The sequence below is a fragment of the Psittacula echo genome (assembly GCF_963264785.1).
Source record: "Psittacula echo genome assembly, chromosome: 6".
NCBI classification, from domain to species: Eukaryota; Metazoa; Chordata; class Aves; order Psittaciformes; family Psittacidae; genus Psittacula; species Psittacula echo.
The window spans coordinates 29807757-29829792 of NC_137743.1; the positions used below are offsets into that span (position 1 = coordinate 29807757).

The following is a 22036-nucleotide window of genomic DNA, read 5'->3' on the forward strand; positions in this document are numbered from 1 at the left end:
TTTGGAGACAGCTTCATAATTTATCAGTTGCCTAGGCCACAGTTACCTTAGTGACCTCTCTTTCCATGACTCCCCTAGATAACCGCAATCCATTTGGCCAGCATAGTTTACAGAAGCAAGGCTTAAGTATGTGAGCACTGGAGAGAAAACATTCATAGCCAAGGGGACATCAGCGCTGAAGAAAATGCTACATGGCTTCAATCTAATATATGCCAGCCATGGGAATACTTCTCCTTTCCTAATAAATTTTTCCCAGTAGGCAAAGACAAAAACCTGCAACCCTGGCTGGACTCTCTTGAGCCACAAAGATGCATATTTTTGTTTGAAGTCTACCACATGCTGCTGCTTGCAGATCTGCTCAATGTATAAATACTGGGGTAGCAGCTGCTATGAGAGATCATAAACAAGAATGAAAGCTCGATCTTTGCTCTTTCTTAATATGACAGATGTATATGTACCATTTTACCATGCTTTAAAATTGTTTGATATCAGACTGGATGGTATTCTGCAGCTGTACACATTCAGAGAATTTGCTGATGGTCTCTCCATGTGTCTGTTTTGTTTCTCAAGTTTATTCCATGAGGATTTTAAAGGTTACCCTTTATTCATCTGTCTGTATTGAAAGCTAGGATATTTTGCCAAACTACATTCCCTTCTGGAATATGAAATCTCTATCAGCACAATTAAGTGCTTCCAATAAAAATATCCAGTGGGTTGAGGAGGAGCGTGGAAGTCAAGCACAATTCTCTATTTTGTCCTTCTGTTTTAGTATACTGTTAATGTCCTTGAGCTGCTCATTTTTAGTATTTCATTTGCATGTCATGTGCAGTCTCTTACACACGTAAACATTCTTCATACTTAGGCTTATATTGTGAGGGCTTTACATAGGCTTTTTGGACCTCAGTTTTGTTCTTCCTGTTCTGGACCAAACCATAGCCACAATCCAGCATATGAACTAGAAGGAAGAGAGTGCAGCCAAAAATACACTGCTGTTTGTGAACATTTCTATAGGTGAAGCAATTAATTTGAAATAGCAAGCTGCAACTTCAGTTTCACTGTTACATGCAACAAAAGAAAACACGTAAATATTCTCCACCATAAAATGCCTTAACTATATGAAACTAGGGGTATTCCAGTCTTGGCTAACTTACAACATGCATGTATCACCAAAATCAAGACTTAGCTACACTTTATGATAGTCTAGATTGTCCCGGTCAAATTGGCTGTTTCTACACAGTCCTGTTGAACTTGGTCAAAATCTTATAAACTCCACTGCCTTTGTAGCAGATAGATAGTACTTACACCTCATTTACTAGGATGCATGATCACCTCATTTGCCTAACAGTATGAATGCAGAAGCTAACAAGAAAGTTGGAGGTTGGACAATTAAATGCTAAGGGGGAATCAAGCACAAAGCTCCCTATGTGATACTGTTAGGAATATCAGTAGGACTGCCCTGAGCTGGCTCCCAAAGCCTAGGCAAGCAAAAGAGGACAAGTAGCTAATTTGGCCTCAAGCCTCACTCAGAGACTGTTCTACACAGCAGCACAGAGACTGCATAAAGTCACCGACACTAGTGGCACTAAGGAAACATCAGTAGCAACTCATACGTGTTATGCACCATACATAGGGAAGAGGGGAGTGGAGGTGATGTGAAGGAGTGCTCTACTGCTTTCCTTCCTTTGTGCTCCAGCAAACTAGGCTCAGATTAAAAAAACCTGCTTCCCAACAAAGGCAGGTGTAAATTACCACTACCTCAGACCAAAGAGGTCAGATTCCAGTTTATTCTTTTTGGCATGTGTTCCTTAGGGCAAATGGTAATGTCACAAGCTGGCCTCACATGAAACGTATAAACCACATTTAAGACCATACCAGGACTGAAACACACACTTATTATTTACTTCCAAATTGAATTCAGCTGCATCCCTTCCTCAGACAAATTTTCAGAACTATTTTGGTAAACAGGTTTTGACATACAGCCTGGAGTAACCTCTAATTAATTTGTATTTGTACACTCGAGAAGCATAAAGCATTAAGCATGCTCAGCCTTTAAATCAGTGCTGTTTATGAGACAAATTTGACTTGAGGTCCTTGTCTTTTTTTCAGTGGTGTGTAACCCAAAATTCCTCCTGATAAGAAAAGGGACTTTCTCTCTTTCTGCATAGGTGGCAAACCCACAGCTTGTGCAGGACACCCATATAATATGAAACTGCTATCCAGATCTCACTGTCTTCTCCACATTGCTCAGTTTACAGAATGCACAGAACACAATCACCATTCCACAGGACCAAAAAAGGCAGCAATCTCCTTATCTAACTCAGAGTGCAGGGAAATGGAAATTGCTCTGCTACTTGATGTAAGGGTCAGGCTGAGCAAAAGCAAGGCAATAGGGCTTGCTGCACATTCAGAGCTTGCAGGGCCCTGGTGGGCTCTTAAGCAGCAATGTTGTTCCAGTAGAAAGCCTCTGAAAACTGAGAACAGCACAAGTACCGCATCTGAAAAAAGTTATTTTTCTTTTATGAACAGAGACAGCACTGAAGCAACGTCTCTGAAGTAGCTTTCTTTATCTGTTCTCAAAACTGGTTTGGTTTCTTTCTAAATCCCGTTATCATATTTCTGCATAATACTATTATTAGCTATCATGTTATTTGTCTGCCAGATAAAGAACAGACAGAAAGAAACAATTTAATTCCATTCCACAAGCTGTTTAGCCAGAGAAGGCATTTAATGCACTGCAAAAGCCAGTTGAACACTGTCCATGCCGACAGCACTGGCAAAGCCTTCATTTGAAATTCATCAGCAGGAGAAAAGCAAAACCATAAAAGGTCATAACTGCAGTCGGCATTATTGCTGACAGGGCTTGGGGTCATGGCAGACCTCTCTGCTTTGCTTGGAAAACTATGCCCTGCAGCTTTTTTCTCAAGGGACAGAAGTCCTAAAAGTAGAGATATTATTACCCCTGAACACCCTGTAACAACCATTAACACTCTGCTGGATGTTAGTATACTAAGGTTTAGGATACTATAGTGCATATGCAACTTCTATGTCTTATTTTGCTGCAAAACAACAGAGGAGTTAAAATGAACAGCAAATTTCTCCTAAAGAAGCAGCCTTCCCAGCACAGCTGAGGACCACATGGACAAGGCTAGTTAGCTGGGGGGTCCAGAGTTTGAAATTCACACCTTCCCTATAATACATATTGCAGACTGCTGCTGGCCTCCTTGAAGCGTGATCCCTCACCATATTGCCCCTCTTGACAACTCTGACATAAAACTAGGTTGTGTAAAAACTGCTCTTTTCCTGCAGATAAAATGTCTCATAAACACTGGAGGCCCAGAGCGCTGCTTCATGACATTGTTCCTACTTTGCCACTTGGCATAACTGAGGCATAAAGGAGTAAAATGACCTTGCCCAAGGACATGCAGGAGAATGGAGCTGGGAAGGAAACCAGAGCTCGCCACTCCCACACAAATGCCCTCAGCACAAGAACATCTCCTTCTGACACAGGCCTAATGAAACACACAAATACATAATGCATTCTCAGGAGCCCTTTTTCTAAACCGTCTGTTCCCGTGCCTGAATCAACAAGCTATTTGGACTACTCATGTACATGTTATGCATCTGGTTTGATAACTGACTGAATCAGAGCTCCAATACCTGTCCACTGAAAGACAGGATAAATTTTAGGACTTTCCCCATTAAGACTATCAACAGATTCCAAGTCTTCGCTGGGGTGCGTTTGGGTCCTTGAAACCCCATGTTTATGAGCTGGAGTCACAATGAATCATTTTTAATAACTAAGCCATTCCTAGCATTTAACAGCAGGTGAAATATAGGAATTTTGTTGTAAAAAATACTGTCATGATATTTCCTTTTCTTCATCAGAGGAAAGGTGAAGGTAGGTATCAGGAAAAATAACTAAGCAGGGAGTTCTGCTGGAATTTCTTCTAACAGAAATGACACTGAAACTAGATGACCCTTCAAAGAATAATATCTGTGTACCAGCACTGACACATAAGGCAACATAAACCGTTTTTCCTCTATACATTATTATCTTGCTATGTAAATTTAGTTCTGATACAGCTGCAGAGTTTTGCCACCAAGCATTAGTAGGGAGGCTGATTGTGGAGAGTACAACACTGTTAAACTATAGCAGCAGCAGCAACAGCAATGTAAGACATCTCCTCCTTAACCAGTCTAGTTGCCCTTTAACTATAAAAATCCTCCAGCAGTCCAGAGGAATTTTAAAGGCTAAAGGTTAGAGGCTGAGTCCACCCACATATTCTTAGAGGATTCACTGCATTCTCGACCCTAACTGTAAACAGGGAATCACATGGATAATGCAAGATACAATCTGATGCTTCTCGGAAGATGAAGTTTCAGAAGCATTCATGTTAGCATTTCCAAGCTGCAGTTTTCTCTGTAGAAGCGTCTATGGTTGTTCCGCTTTGCTATCTGCTTCACAGATGTCTGTACTTACTTTTCCAGAGAGGGAACACACAATTTCTGACTACCTCTGGATCCACGCAGTTTGAGCAGCTAGCACTGAGCCAAACTTCCCAGGCACTCACAAAAAACACTGACATTTCTGCTGTGAACTGTTGGCTACGCTTCCACATCTCCTTATAATAGCTTCAGAGCAAAGAACTAATACTAATATAGCATGCATATATGTTGAACCAGGAGCAAGCACTTCATAAAAGCAATGAATAATTCTACCATTATATTGAATGACTATTGGAGTTAGCGATGATCTGTATCATACAGATACTGCTAAAGGCATAGAAGTAATAGTTTCCTCACAGAAAGTAACTTCTCCGTCCCAACTCAAATGCGGACTAGTAACCTCATGCAGAGGAGCAGGCATTACTTAGTGAATTCATGTTCTATGACTTGCATGACGGTATATGCAATGCGCTTATACATGTGTCTTTAAGTACTTGGTTTATCACTTTCCAATAGTGCATAAGGATGCAGCATGCAGTACGTGCACAAATGTTTAGAGTAATAAAACCACTGTAACAATTATCTTTAGGACTCTCAGGGTACAATGACGTTGCTGTCATTCTTCTGCATGTAACTACCACAGAGCTCACTAATCGCCATGTTTTGGTTTTTTTTAATATATTACCACACCAAGAACAATACAAATCTAAAGGATTCAGAAGCAACAAACAAGCTGGGTCAAAATAAGCCCCCAGGTAGGTGGTACATGTGGTTTTGCTCCTTTATTTAAAAAAGTAAAAGATATCAGTAATATCCAAAGTACTCACCAAACACTGATCATCAGAAACCCCCTGTATACTAGGCATGGAAACATGAAGCAGTTTGCCCAAAATCATGAAGGAAGCTCATGGCATAGCTGTAGAACAGACGAATTCTCTAGTGCCAAATTCTTGTTGAATACTCCATTATTCTTTTGACTCTTTGTCATAGTACCCAGCTTTAGCCAGTATGAAAACCAAGTTCCTTTTTCTAAGTGGTTACAGATTGGGCTAATCCTGTTACATAGCTAATATGTTCAGAACTGTAAGTTTGATAAATTTATCCATATTCATCCAATAAATGGCATGAAAATAATGAATATTCCTTGCTATCACTGTAGAGTGAAGGAACTACCTTGCCTAAATCAGTCCTATCTTACCCTATGCTTATCACTGGCTCATTTAATATAGCTTTGGCAAGAGAAGTCCACTTTAATGTGACATAGTGTCTGCTGTAAATCATTAGCTAAGTCTCACATCAAGCCATTTTGGTTTTGGAGCAGAAACATGTTGCAAAATCTCCCTAGAGATATCACTAATGAAATTGCGTATTTAAGAGAACTGATTGTAACACAATAGAGAAGAGCTCAACATGGACATTTTGGGATCTGTCAACCCTTTAAAAGATGACATTGCTTAACTTGAATGTCTTGCTTCTATGCAGGTCTCCTAGTATTATTAGTGCTTGTACAGACAAAGGTACACAATAAATCAATGCTAAACTCAAGACTTGTTCCTTGTGGCTCAGTGCTGTGTATTCATCATCACACTGCACTGCCTATCAATTAACAAGCCTCCTCTAACCTGACTATGTCTGTATCGGTGTATCCAGTGTGTGCACTGCAAACAGCTCCCACTGGAGGCTGAGTGTAATGGACATTTTTTTCATTGATATCCATTAAAATTGCAAAAGAAAGAAGTCCTTAGAATAAAGTTGGGTTTCCTTCAAAAGCATCTTTCCCCATGGCCCAAACTGCATCAAATCATATCATACGCAAACTCTTTGTCAGAACGCCTGCTCAGTTCAGTTAAGTTTGCAGTTGAAGTCTGACAGTGTGAGAAGTTAAACTTAAGACTTTAGGAGCTAAATTCACAGGATTTTTTAGGTAGCTTTTTTCCCCCAGCTATAGATTACAGTCTAAGACTTGGGGTTTAAATCACAGCGGGATCATTTCTGATTTAAATCCTGGCTGATAAGCTCAGTCCTTTGTCCTCTGGTTGGAGGTTAAGTCAATAATGTCATTTTTTATGAAGAAAGGTCTTTGACAACCAAACGTATAAAAGCAAAATGGATGGTCTTGAATCTCCTCAGGAAGGCCTTCAGACCTTCTGCCAGAAGCAGGATCAGCTGTAAGGTCAGACTGTTCAGATGTTTATCCAGTGTGAACTTGAATGCCTCCAAGGATGGAGACTACACAATTTTTCTGGGCAACCTGCTCCCTGGCATGTGTTACAGTTCAGATTTATTTTGGGAAATCCTTATTGGAGTTTTTCACATGAGAAGCTTGCACATCAACATGAAGACTTTGTAACCCACATGGTTGTAAGAGGTAACAATAAAAGAAATGCTTATTTCCATATTGTTTTAACTTTAACAAATGTTTTTGACTTGCTAAAATTCAAAGCAGACAGCTCCATTAGCTGAAACATAGCTCTAGGTCACAAATGCTTGCTATGAATGTGGGGTCAGGGCAGGGAGGGCAAATTAATTCCCAGTACTTTGAATGGAACAGAAAGGATGGACAGGTGAGAATTCAGGACTAAGGATGAGTTTCAGTAGACTGAGAAGTCTCACATTTTGCAGATTCAGAGTAGCATAGCTTCCCTATTTTGACTGGAGCAGGCTTTGGAGAAAAGTACCTTCCAACTCTCATGAATATTTAACACCTTTAAAGGTGCAAACAGGGTGAAGGATTTTTATCTCAGTGGTGCAGTTCTAACCCACTCCCTAGAAAGAAGGCATTTTTCTCCCTTTTCCCATATTTTTGAGTACCCAGATGGAAGAATCTGGCCTTAACATGCATGTATAGCAAACTAGGAATCTTGAGGCTTTGTCATGCGTTTGGCAGTGCTGACGTCAGCGAGATGTCTCACTGAAGATCTTGGCAATTTTACAAGAGGGAATTTATTCTTTTTTGTTGGAAACAGACAGCTTGTCATCAGCCAAAACACACGGTAAACTCTAGTACATTGTAAGGATTCTTCACCCAACTCTCCCAAAAGCATCTCTGGAAATCCCACTGTTCTCTGGCACATTTCTTATGGAAGAGCAAAGCAGGAGGCTGAGATGTCGCTTTATAAGGTTATAGAATTCAAAGACTTTCAAACCAATTAACTCCAAAGGGTATAAAACAGTGACTTATATAATAATGAGTCAAGGTTCACACAGTGACAAGATAATAGAAATTGTTGGCTTAGTTCAGCCTAAAAACATCCATTTTGCCCAACAACCTGCTACAGTTAGCAGACTGAAGCAGTTGCCTAGGAAAAATGCAGAAAAGGGAAATGTAAGGAGCGATTAATCTCCTGCCATTCTTGTAGCTGCTAATCAGCAGTGTTGGGGCTTTGGAGTCAGAAGCTGTACTCAAAACAATGCATATGATGAGTATTCAAGGCCCGATTTTTCATGGTGTTCATTTTTAACCTAGCTGTACTTCTGACCTGCACAATCACTGTTGGAAGGGATAGTAAAATTTATCTATGCATCATGAAAAATACTCATTCTATTTTCTTCTATTCTTGAATTTCTGGCACATTGCTGTAATCTCTTTGATATTTATGCACGTTCTTTTAGTTATTTTTTAACTGCAACAAAAGCCACAGGTTAGATGAAGAAATTTCTTTAAATAATGAGGAGGCCTCTATCAACAATATGTACAGCAGTATGCAACTGAGGGATATTTACTCTTTAGCAGTGAATATTGTACTTGAAAGTGTGATTCTGCTCATTAAATTTTGTAAGTTATTCTCTGGATTGCTGGAATGAATTTCCAGTCCAGCTCGGGTTAATGGTATTTTGCCATTGATTTCTTTGGAGTCAGGAATAATAAATGCAATTATTCCTGCATTTTTTTACTTGCTCACTAGCCCACCTACCTGTTAGGACAGCAGAGTAGGCAGTACAGTTTTGAGTGAGTGTTCAGGATACAGCTTTGCTAGTTGAACTAGAATTCATCCAAATGTTTGGGCAAGCTCTGCCCTCCCCTGCCTTGTGTCAATACCCTCTGCAGGCTGCAGATAACAGAGCCTAAAAATAGACCCATCCAGCAGACTAATGTTTTAACCAAATCACTCCCTTTGCTTGTGAACTTCCCTAGATTTCCCTGGAAATGATTTGCTGTGCATCTACACCAAGGTGGGTTCATTATCCCTTTCAGAGCTAAATGTCACAGCTCTAGATTTTGTCTGATACTCAAGCTAGCAAGTCTACATCTAGGCTACGGTTTTATCTGCAAACATACTGCAACTGTCTACCAGTCTACAACTACCTGCAGCTGTCCATAGCCTGTTACAACAAACTTGGTGGCTTGAATGTGTCACCTGACAAGGCTGTTTGAAGCTTTGAAATACATTTGTGTAAAAGCCCATATACAAAGGGCTCCATATTTAAAACAGAGTGCCTTTATTCACTGTTTTCTGTCACTATAGAACAGTAGACAATGGTAGGAATTTCAATTAAAAGGATAAAATCTCCCTCCCCCAAGCAACAGGATGTTTTCAAATTTACAGTACAATAGAAACCACCTCAATCCTTCCTGAACTAACAGTTTTAAAATTTGCAGGCTAGCAAACATCTGGATGCTGCAAAGATTAAACGGGAGAAAGAAGTCTTAACTAACAAAAACAACCCCAAGAGACATGACCTGTTGGGGTTTTCTTTTAAGTCTGAGTTATTTTGTTCCTCCATCTGTAATTAATAATTTTTCAAATAAAGCACAATATGGCCCTACTGAACTTGCTTGTAGTCCTTATTACAAGGTCCAGTCCAGATATTTTTTAAAGTACTCGTTTTTCATTTCAGTCTTCTTTACTTATCTGACTATTTTATTCATTTTTTTGCATATCATCATATATAGCAAATGTAGAGTGATGTCTGAAGAATAAGTATATATCTAAAACATTATTATGGACTCACCAACAACTGTAAGGTTGACTTGCGCTTGTCTGCTGCCAAGTTTGTTCTCTACAACTAGGGTGTAACATCCACAGTGTTCCTGCTTTGTTGATGATATTGTTAGCTTGCTGGTGTTTTCAGCATTCTCAATTTTAATATATTCATTTTCTTCAATCTACCAAATTTAAAAAAAAAAAAAAAGATTTTATGGGACAAATTTCTTCATATCTGGAAGAGCTCAAATTACAATACAAGGTTATTATATTGGCTGTTATCTGCAGATAAGTCTATTACAGCAGTGAATATGTGCAGCTGGTAATGAACACAAAACATCAAAAAATGCAATGGAACATTATAATGGCTCCATTCCTGCAAAGGCAACAGGGAGTACTGGTGTTATTGGGACTCCACTAAGGAACAGGAGTTTCACTTTCTAACTCCTCTTTGACAAGCTGAAAGTGCAAACTGTGTAATTGGCAAAAGAACAAAGTTTGTTCTCACGTATCTACAGAGACCGCAGCGGAACAAGGGTTTAGCTCTAAATACCCTAATTCATTTGCCGTTCCCCTTTAGAGGCCCAATGTGCAAAACTTCTGTAGCTGAGACTAATCCTGTTGTCTTAACCAGCCTTATTCTGTATTTCCACATAAACCAGGGTAACAGTTTCTTGGGTTTGAATGAGTGAAGATGATGTAGACTGAAATGGAGCTGTAATGCTATAGCTGTGCAGAGAGACATACAAAGAGCAAATTTAGCTCTCCTAAAGCATTTTTATTTTCTGGAGAGGCAAAAATCAAAATCTCAGCTGAATACCATAGCTAGTTTTTAATTAAAACAAAGCTATCATAGCATAAAGGGCTAAGGAGACTTAGATTTTAATCAATATTAACTTGAGACATGACAGATTATTGAACAGCCTCATAATGCTACACTGCAATTACAGAAGCTGTACACTGTGTTCTTATGAAACAGCCAACACAATGTCAATGCCCTTCTTCCTCCCACCACTTCCTTCTTAGATAAGTGACTCTTCCAACTCATTCTCAGAATTTCATTAAAATTGAAGGCTGCTTGCCTTATCTTGTCTCATATATTCAGAGAATGAGAAATTATAAGGCTAAGAGCAGGACTTTCCCTGCTTTCTTCTCAACTTAGATAGAACACATGCATTGCTATATGCCCAAAAGTAACCCAAGAAAGATGCTCCTACATTAACTCGAATAGAAAATTAGTAAATGGGATTATGTAGGATTGCAGTTTAAATTATACTGAAAATTGTTTCCCCCTGCCCCATATTTTGTTTTTCTGAGATTCTACACTGGCTTAATATTTTGCTTTATTGGAATTAGTCAAAGCTAATAGTAAAAATAACCCCTCAAAACAGTCTAGTAGAGCTAGATCCACATTATGCAGAGAAAGTCCTGGAAGGGTACTCAGTGGCTTGCAATGGTTGTGGGGAACAGGAATTTGGATTGCTGTGTTCCTAAAAGAAAATCACTGATCACAGTTAGGAAGCTCTGACAATTAGCAATGTTAAATAATGGACTTTGCTGCTCAACTAACACAGAGATTTTTCGAAGGCTTTCCCCTTTTTAGCTGAGCACAGTTCCAGCATCCCTCCACTGGACTGCCATCATGTACAACAGTATGGGTCACAACTTTGAAACATTCCCTTCCTCAAGCAAAACTTATTTATACAGAATAGATCTGTGAGAGGCCCTGGTGGTTCTTCTGAACCTAAGAGAATGTGAGGAAGGAACACGGAGAGGATGAGTCCCTCCTGCATGCTGCAGAATACAGTGGCAGGGCTGAAATCACACCTCACCACTTAATGGATCTGATCAAATAACAACTACAAATGACCCCCAGGAAAATTGTAAGAACACTTGGGTGATTTTCATTTTTAGGACTGGGAGTGGAACAAAGTTGAAATCAACCACATTTATAGAAAAGAAAAATCCAAGAATAAAACGATCTGGTGCAAAAAAAAAAAGCAAAATAATGATGCAGCATAGTACATAGTAACTGGTTCCCCATTTAATTTAATAAATGAAAGGCTGCTGCTTTCACTTGTCCTCCTACAGTGTTTATGAGCCCTCCTGAAGTTTGTTCTTTTCTATCTGATTCAGCTGCAATAATGAAGCATTTAAAAACTGTCATTTAATGCAAACCTTTATATTGTTTCATAGTCAATAACTAAAGAAGAAAGTATAAAGATAGTAAAAATAACATTTTACAAAGGAAGAAAAGGTGTAGAATCACAGACTGTGGATCTGATATGGGTATTATAAGGTACTGGTTTCTGTTATCACATAGATTTTGTATATTAAAATGGCCTTGAAATCTATGTAAATAGGATTGTTTTATTCACCAATGCCCTCAGAATTCTGCATAAATCAGAAACTCACTTTTGAGGGGTTAATTTTTACCCATATATTACTACAGACCTCAGCAAAATAGGCTCTGAATGTTTCTGGAGCTTCTGAGACTGATTTTGGTAGAAATAAGTTGAGCACTTTTTAATTCCAGTCTTGAAACTTCAGAATTATAAGAAAATGTAGGAGTTCAAGAAAAATCACTCTTTTTCCTAGAGTAAGAGGTTATTTGGGGTTAGCAAAGACAGACTCCAGAATACCCTTTGCACTATCAAACTGTTTTGAATTCTTTTAATTAAATGCTGACGCATCTGGATTTAGAGTCTAAACTTGTAGGAGGAGATGTTTTTATTTATGTTCTATAGAGTGCCTAATGAGTTCAGAACAAAATAAACAGAATAGCAGCTACAGTACATAAGTATATTTGCTCTATCCTAACATGGCACTTTGTCTTCCAGTTTGTACTTGCATATTGGGCTATTTGATTTAAAGTGGTTTTATTATTCACTAAAGCAACTCGTTTTAGAAACTGCCCTTCCAGACACATATATCACAGTTCAAGGAAATTAGTTCAAGTAGAAGGAACTCTAAACTTAGGGGGTTAGGGCACCCACAGCTACACAATTGTTGCTGTGCTTTGCACAGTGACATTTGTATTGTAAGACATTTCATTCAAACTTCTTAGACGGCATTTTCCCCCTCTGACATAACTTTAGAACACACAACAATGAAGAAAAGGTTACTTTTCAAGGACAGAAATGTTTCATGTGACAGCTACTTTTCAGAAATCCACTATCTTTCACATAATCTATCCTTTAATTACATGGTCTAAGGCTTTTCTCAAAGGAAGAGTAATTTGTCATAAGGGGGGACAAGCACCAGTGGGTTTAAACTGTAGCAAGAAAGATTTGTGTTTGGCATTAGGAAAACAGTTCTAACACTACGGATATTTAAGCACTGCAATAGGTTGCTAACGGAGGTTGTGAAACTTGTATCACTGGAATGTTTTCAGCAGAGGTGCAGAAAACATCTGGCAGAAATGACATTGACCTTGCAAGTTTCCAGGGAAGGCGGATGGACAAGATGGGCTGCTGTTCCTTTCCAGCTCTACTTTCTCAATGATTGTTAAACCAGGCCAGAAATCAATTTACCTGCTTACGGAATTTCATCCAGGTGCAAGTTATTGGTGCTGTTCCTACCACCTTGGCAAACAATTCCACTGATTCACCTGCACGGACTTTTCTGTCTTCTGGGAACTGAGTAATCTGAGGAGGAGCAGCTGATGGGAAAAACAAATAAACAAACAAAAAAACCCAAATCTCTCTTTAAGTGACTGTATTTTCTATTTTCCATAAAATTCAAAACATGTACATAGCTCAGTGGTTTCAGAGTAGCACTTGAAATCCAGATTAGCAGCTATCTGTTGCTTGCAATAAAACAATTCTGTGGACATTGCTAGTTCTACTGTAGTGAAACAGTAACAAGCTACCTGACATAAGTTTACTCATGCCAGACCAAAGTACAGAAATCCAAAAGCCAAAAGTGTTCTGCCCTACCCTACCACTAATTCCAAATATACAGCTTGTGAAATTTTGTGTTGGGTTTTTCAGGAAAACTTTTTTCTTTTGTAGTTTGTATTTTTGAAGAATGGCTTCAGCCGATTTGTGTGTGCTGAGGCAGTCTGCAAACCTGCTCCTTAATGTCATCAACAGTATTCAGAGAATTTAAGACTCAACACCTGCCTATGAAGATTCTGGCTTCAGTAGCAAGGTAAACATCATGTGAGACATCTATTAGAGAGACAAAGAAGGAAACTGACGTCTTTTTCCATCACACTCAATTTTCCCATGAGCAGTGACAGATCCTTTTGGTTGTATATTACCGTGCTTCTTTTAAATCTTGCAATCCCATACTCCTCCATTTCTGTATCAGGTATTTCTCCTTTTCTTCCCTCTCACTGCCTAAGAATCAATAGATGGCAGAACATCTCTTTTGCTAATAGTGCTACTTCCTGACTCTTGATTGTGATGCCAAATGTGCCAGACCCCTGGTAGCTACTAGGAACGGATGCCAGAAATATTGCAGCCCAGACAACTCCAGAGTGAAACCTGTTCTGTTGCTTAATAAGAGCAGCACGATAAAAAATATTGGGGCAGATTTGAGGACATATTGACAGAAATGGAAAAAGTATCCCCTAATATTAGAATGACCTTACTGACAAATGTAACATTTCTCTCCAAAGCACAGGGCTACTAGGTAAGAAAAAAAGCGCTTTCTTTTTCCGCTCAATGCAACTAAAGCAGTTTAAAAAGTCTGACGAAGTTTTAAGATATTAAAAGCAGGTTCCCATAGAGGAACATTCTGGTTAACTTTAAATACAGACAGCTTTGCCTAGGAGAGTGCAAATACATGAACAGGTTACCATAATGCCAGTTACGACGAAAAGTAGAATCTATCAACTTCTCCGTGGTAGCTACTCATGCAGAGGTGGCATTCTGTGATATGTAGAAAAATCTCTTTCACAGAAGGCTAAGGTGTCTTGTGGATATAGAAAAGGGTATGAGTCATAACACTTCTGCTGACATTTGGTAGGATCTTGCTATAGTTTATTTGATGGTAACTCTTTTGCATGCTCATAATTTAATTCTTAGCACAGTGTAACCTTATGAACAAGTGTGAAAAAGGGGCTTTGCATATCCACCATTTAATCACTTATGCAAACCAATATAGTAGCCAAACAGCCGTACTTAGAAATGTGGTGTCTGTTCTTTAAAACTGTATTGGTTTATTACTTTTTCCCATAGGATGACACATGCAACAAATTACCTGCTTTTGGAGGAGTCTTTGGAGCTGGTTTCTTCTTCACTGTTGCTTCACCTAGTAAAATAAATAAATAAATAAATAAATAAAAGAAGTTAATTCAAAGGTGAGTTGTGGAAGGTACCAGATGAACTGCAAAGCTTACATCCATAGCGATGCTTTGTTGGTACATGAAAATATAATAAGTTCCTTCAGCATATTAAACTCAAGGATTAAAAATACTTTTTTAAAACACTTTTATTATCCTGAATGATCCTCAGAATATTCACAGTTGAAGCTGGAGTTTTTAAAAGAACCAAAGAATTCTGCTACCCATCTCCCATAATCTGTCATACTCCGTTTCTTGCAGCAGTTTAACTGGAGTGAAAACACTAGGCCAAGATCCATCTCATACTGAATTTCTGCTCAGATTTCCAGCATAAACAATGCTGAATGAGCTCAGCTAAATCTAGGCTAGTTAATGCCACACGCTGTTTCTTACACTGCTTGTGAGCTAGCAAAGAAACAGTGATACACAGGCAGTAAATACTCTCCTCTGCCTCACCAGCTTTTTTCTTCACTAAACAAAGCGTCATGGCATCAGAAAATACTGCCCAGAATTTGCAATCTGGGCACATAAATTTTGGGAAGACAATGTTCTATAAATTGTGAATGATAAGTAGAAAGAGAGTGGAGAAGACAGGTAGGTAGAAAATGGCTACTATTTTTCACAAACAAGAACTAGAGGCCACCCAATTAAATTACCATGCAGTAGGCATAAAAGAAACAAAAGAAGTGTTTTTAAAAAGAGCATACACAATCTGTATTCACAGAGAACTGATGTTTTGCAAGACTGAAACATAAACAGGTTCAAAAGGAGAAATTCATAGGAGTTATGTGTAGTGGTAGCCATTAAAAATAACAGTCTTGATGCCTTCAAACCACTGAATTCCAGAAACGGAGGGGCTCATTTCTTTTAGAGCACTCTCTTTTTGTCTGCTGTCCTGAGCATTCTTGTGAGAGGATGGCCTCTTCTGTGAAAGGACATTTGTTATTTTCTTATGCTCAAGTAGGCAGCTTGATTGAAGTAGCCTGGCTTTTAAGATGTTATTGGGTCCAACAGAAGCAGTATCTGCTAAGTGTTTTGACTATCTAGGCACATAGGTGCTTAGTGTTAGCCATAACAATCTCAAAAGGTTGGAATTTTTTGGTTGTTTACTTAAATTATTTTAAAGTAGCAAAACACTGAGCAACAAAAAACCTTCCCAAATCTACCAAACCAATAAAATGAGTCTTTTATTTTAACCCCCTTTGTTATAGCAAACTACAAACTGTGCATGATGCCCAGGGAACAAATCACCTGATATCCCATGAATAAAGAGTGATGAATTGTGAAGCCACTGTGGGAGTGTAATATTATAGCTCAAGCAACAAACAGATGTGAAGATTGACTTTATGTTCTAGAGTAACTGGAGATAATAGTAAGCAATGTGCTTATGGGTTGTTAAAAGACGAAATGCTTTAAGAAATATGTAATGGTTTAGGTGTCAACACCAGTGTTTCTTCAGTTCATTCCAGAGAATGTTTCACTATGCAGTGAATATAGAAAAAAAAATTGCCACTTTCTCTTTTATACACTTTCATTTCATAGTGATTGTTTCTCAAAGTATGGTTGACTTTCATATGCTCAGTCTTCACTGAGCTTGTAGGCACCAGAAACATGATAATGGAGAGGTAGGATAGTCTTGCCGTACTTACAGTTAAGTCATAGTATCTTAGAATCATAGAATCATAGAATAGTTACGGTTGGAAAGGACCTTAAGATCATCTAGTTCCAACCCCCCTCCCATAGGCAGGGACACCTCACACTAAACCATGTCACCCAAGGCTCTGTCCAACTTGGCCTTGAACACTGCCAGGGAGGGAGCTTTCACAGCTTCCTTGGGCAACCCATTCCAGTGCCTCACCACCCTTACAGTAAAGGACTTTTCCTTATATCTAACCTAAACTTTCCCTGTTTAAGTTTGAACCCATTCCCCCTTGTCCTATCACTACAGTCCCTAATGAAGAGTCCCTCTCCAGCATCCTTGTAGGCCCCCTTCAGATACTGGAAGGCTGCTATGAGGTCTCCACGCAGCCTTCTCTTCTCCAGGCTGAACAGCCCCAACTTTCTCAGCCTGTCTCCATACGGGAGGTGCTCCAGTCCCCTGATCATCCTCGTGGCCCTCCTCTGGACTTGTTCCAACAGTTCCATGTCCTTTTTATGTTGAAGACACCAGAACTGCACACAATACTCCAAGTGAGGTCTCACGAGAGCAGAGGGACAGGATTACCTCAAAAAAGAAAAGTTGGATATCTCCCAAAGAAGCCTTTCTTCAATAACTGTCAGTGTAACAGAATTAATTGTTCAGATTAGTACTTGTGAGGTGTTTATCCTGGTATAAGTGGACCACCAGGACATGAGCTATGTCCTGCCACATTTTCCATGTGAGCTTAACCCTGTTTAAATGAAGGCCTTCAATGAGCACTACTGCTCATTAAAGGGACCCCTTACTTTTCAGGCCACCAACAGAGTGACTTGTACCCTAGATATTTGTAGTTATTGACTACAAATATACTTCCAGATCCTCCTTCCTGCACAAGGTGTATGAGCAAAAGCAGTAAGTAGTGTTTTCAAAGCAGCTTTCCTCTTTGTCATTGTATGGTTATGCCTTGAGCAGAAACTCTTGTTTCAAGCTGTAGTCACAGTTATGTGGATGAAACTAGTTATTCAGATGCCAGCTGGAAGCTCTCTAGAGTTTGGCCTATCATCTGCTGTTAAATATCCCTATTAATGGAAATCATCCATTAGTTGCTCATTAGATGCAAATTAACTCAGTTATATGATTTAAAAACATGTAAACATTTTTGTGTGTGTGCAGGCTGTATATGACATCAGATTCTGTGCTCTTCTCTAAACTGAGAACAAAATAGCTGCTGGGTATCTCCTCAGACCTGTAATGGCTTTTAATACAAGCTAAAGCAATTACATAGATTTGATTACTTCCACACTCCAGTAAGCCTAATATGAACAAAGAGCACCAACAATGGGGAAACCCCACCATTTGTCAAGTGCCATCTTGGGTTGCAGATACTATTGCTATTTTTCAGAAATATTCGTGTTTCCCTGTGACTAATTAAATATCCCAAGATTTATTTTTTTTTATTGCTGGCTGACCATGTCATTCTCTGCCTTTGCACAGCACATGCACAGAATGGATAGCTGTATACTCAGATACCTCTCTCCCTTTGCCTACAATCAGCCACTCTTAGTTCATTGCAGAAGGGACCCCAAGAACATAGTTCGTTCATTCACAACTACAGTTAGTGATGTTCAATTCACCACTGTTAGAGAACAATGTTTCTATACAGACTAGGATGTATAGGGAACCACCAGGTTATTACCTTTACCTTCCTAGCCCTAGAATAAAACAAAGGGCTATGCTTAAGATAGTTAAGGGTTTCACTTCAATAAAGATTGCCATAGCAGAAAGCAAAGAACCATCAGCTCATTCAGCAAGGGTACTACTTTTTATATGTAAATACAAAATTTTTGTTTAATTTTTAGTTTTTACGCAGCAGGACATTACATTCACTTAACTGAGTATATCCAGATTGCCACTGGACTTCATCAAACCATGCAGGTTTCAAAGGGTTGCTGGAAAGTCTGGCTGAATATCCTGTTTTGCAGACACAAATAGCCCCGAGCAGAAATGAAAGGCAGGGGCAGTGTGGAAGGGGATGAGGACAAGGTCTGTGAAGCTAACTTCTTTGGCTAACAGTGTACACTCCACTGCTCTTACCTCTTCCTTAAGAATACCAGCTCATCTCATGCATCTTTTTGAAATACAACTTTAGTTTCAAAACCTGCTGGAGACAGCTAGTGAAAAAAAAGAGTCTAATAAGATTACCCAAAGTCGACAAGGCCAAATGATTGTTTTCATTAAAATATTTGAGCCTCTTGGAAATGTTGGTTCAAGTCTGCCTCTGCTGCTTTTTTTTTTTTTTTTTTTTTTTTTTTGGGGGGAAAAAAAAAAAAAAAAAAAAAAAAAAAAAGACTGTTTGTCTCTCTTTCGATATTTGCAGTGAAACAGGCTGAAGCTGAAAACCAGCCTGGAAGAAAAAGGACATAATATTCCCTCCTTAAACGAATCTGCCTTCTAGAAACAACCTAATGTAAACATTACAAGGCTGGTATTTACGTAACTTTATAGGCAGGTTTGCCTCTTAGAGAACTTATGTCTGGATGGGGCATAAAAGCTAAAAAAGGGAAAGATCCCATACAGGCTGATAGCTGGGGGACGTTTGGTTGTGCTGTTCTTTGCCCTGATGGTGAATTTGTGAGAGCAGATATGTTCAGAAACCTCTGTCTTTCTTTTTTGCTTCCCTTTTTTGGAATTTTGCTAAAAATAGGCATAGCCCTTCCCTGAAATTGCTGTCTGCACAACTTGCTTTCATAAAGCATGAAGTAAAACTCTTACAGTCTGAAAAAAACATTGTGTACTCAAGATAGCATTGCCAAACAGTCCATAATTCCTACTGTCTTCTTTGCTAAAAATTATGTGCATGTTTTCTTTAGTGATAGATTTTAGCACCTGTTTATTTACTCTAATAAGTACAAGTAAACAGTCTGCTTGTGGAACAACCTCATTTTAGCTCAGGATAGGAAAAGGGCTAATGACATACTCTAATACTATGGTCACATAGGAAACTGTTTTCCCCTCTTTTCAAGATTTCATCTTCTGAGAGAAACTAAATTGTTGGGGTTTTGTGGTTTTTGTTTGGTTTTTTTTGTTTGTTTGTTTTTTTGTTTGTTTGTTTGTTTGTTTTTGCATTTTTTCTTTTTTTTTTTCAGAATTCCCTTTAAGAAAAACTGAAAAAAAAAAAAAAAAAAAAAATCATGGCTGTATTGTGTCAGATATCATGGTAACCAGGCTATTTATACAGCAGATGGAAAACCCAGGTTCAAGCCTCTGCTCCCTCTTCCACATCCCACTTGAATGCTTCAGAAGTGTGGGATTTGGCAGTATGAGTTCTCTTTCTCCCACATCACAGTGTAACCTCCTTCAGACCTTTCTGGGGGTAAATATCAGGGTCTGAATCAAAGGTGACTGCTGTCTGTAAAGCTTCACTACTCACTGCTATGCTAGGAAGCATGGAATGGCTGACAACTTGAAGTACAGAAGAAATAAAACACTTGGCCTTGTGGGCAAGGCAACAGATTATTCAGTTCTATCTTGCTTCTGTCACAAACTTTCTTGATGATACAAAAACTTATTACAAGTATTACTCAGCACAGACAAGATGAAGTAGGAGAAAGATGATGGCTACAATTGTAGTAGAAAAAGACAACACATCATTACTTACCAATATATTCATACATTTGTGAACCTATGCTAATTGCTACAGAGAAAAATGACAGCCACAATGCACTCACACCAGTAGCTTGAAAACTTCGTCAAGGTGTGAAAGGTTAAACAGCTTCTAAAAGAGCAAATTCCTCTTACTGTTTCCAAATAACTGTTTGTTTTTAAATACAATAAAATAGAAAGCAACTCTGGTTTAAATTTGATGACATGCAGAAATTAGAAAACTAAATGCCATACAAGTCAGTTATTTGAGTTTGCGTGTTTCAGAACAGTTTTTAATAGCTTTTATTTTTTTTTATTAAAAACAACTGTTATTTTGTTGCAACATCCCATATTTAGTTTCTAAATCATGCAGAGATTGTCCTCTAATTGAAAAAAAAAAATCCATCTACCTCCTTCTCAAAATAAATATAAAAATCCAGGAAATACTCACTCTAGCATTCCAGTTAAGAGAGAGCTAGCATATACTAGCACACTCAGAGCTTCACTAATGCAATATAGTACCCTGAAAGTAACTCAGTATTTGAAAACAGCTCAGCTGGAGGAAGAAACAATTCCACAGCAGTTTAGAAGCACAATGCTTGAGCAATTCCTGCAATTAAAGGAAAATTTGAGCAGGGCAGAAGAGATCCGGTATCAAACAGAGCTTACAAACAACCCAGGTCACATGAATTCCACTAAAAGCTCTGGTGGGAGCAAGACAACAATGCTAGTTTCTTAAATATATATTTAATTTTAATGTTTCTCATGTCCTGCAAGAATATCTACAATTAGATGCCAAAATGCTGCACTTGGGTGTGTAGGAACAGGAATCTAAACTAGGCTACTAGCCTGTTACCCTGTCTGTTTTGCAGGAAAATACTGTCAGGTCATTTGAACATTCAGGAGCTCCAAATGATTTCAGTGAAAAAAACTAGGTGTCATGTGCTTTTGCACATTAATTAAGCCAATGGATTTAGGTCCCTAATTTATACAGAAGAAACTTTGGTCAATGTTTCTATTACATGCCCCCCCATCTGCAATTTCTAGTCAATAGCTTACCTAGGAATTAATAGTACATGGCACTTCTTCAGTTCAAGGTCATGTTGCAAAACCTGTGTTCATTTTTCACTGCATGAGACAGTCAATAAATATTTCTGTCTTCTTCTGTCAACACAGAGATATGTAGGATGGACTGTATGAAAAACACATGGAAAATACTGTTCTGTGCCAGCAGTATCTCAGAAAATGTCAGTATGGTGTGAGCTGTAAAGTAACTTGGCAGAGATCCAAAATGCATACCCAGCATTAGCTAAACAGTGCTGAACTGGGCATTAAGGAGAGGTGATTTACCCAACAAATTAGTGTTTCTCCATTGCTCTTTTTGTATGTACAGTAACTGAATCTGTGGAGGCGACCAGCCTTCAGAGTCACCAAGTTAAACCTTATATTGCCTTTTTACTTTAGCATAACTTGGTTGTTAAGCATTGTGCCACACTTATTTACCCTTGGACTCCAATCCTGATGAAGTCAGCACCTTTCATTATTCAGTTACAGAGAAATCATCTGTAGGTCTTAAAAATAGCCCGTGGCAATTTTATTTCTATATACCAAGAGAGGAGTGTTCAGTTTCTATTAGAAAAGAAGATATTCTTTTTTCCTTGAAAAAGTTTGGTCAGGGGCTTCCCTGACAATGTGATTCATATTGTTCTAACACACTAAGTACTTGCGCTCACTGTGCAGATGTCTTGGTTCTTCTTGCAACAGTCTGTAGAGCAGCATGAATCTTCTGGGAAATGAATGGGATTGAGAAAACTGAATAGCCTCATTGACCCTCAAAAGCATCTCAGAGTATCCCAGGGACCAAAGAGTCCCAGGGACAACAACAATCACCAGATCACAGCTGCTACACAGTGCTCTTATTTCTGCAATTAAAAGAACATCTCTGACTTGATCAATTACTTCCTTAGTAACTGAGTTCTTCCTGTAGAAAGTGGCAAGTTTTATACTGAGGACAAAACTATCTGACACGAAATGAAGATTTTGTAACATTGTATATTAATCAGTGCCATGTTTTGTATTATATTGGTAGAATGG

At 38.7% G+C, this 22036-nt stretch overlaps 1 protein-coding gene across 2 annotated transcripts in view; it reads right to left on the bottom strand.

Moving 5' to 3' along the window:
• Window positions 1–22036, bottom strand: part of MYLK (myosin light chain kinase) — a gene marked incomplete at its 5' end in the record, with an annotated part of 215674 nt that overhangs the window by 35482 nt on the left and 158156 nt on the right. For both annotated transcript variants that reach the window (XM_080620716.1, XM_080620717.1), the window contains 3 exons: window positions 9400–9553; window positions 12905–13032; window positions 14580–14630. In XM_080620716.1, the coding sequence (XP_080476842.1) occupies window positions 9400–9553; window positions 12905–13032; window positions 14580–14630 (333 nt within the window). The remainder of the gene's footprint in view (window positions 1–9399; window positions 9554–12904; window positions 13033–14579; window positions 14631–22036) is intronic.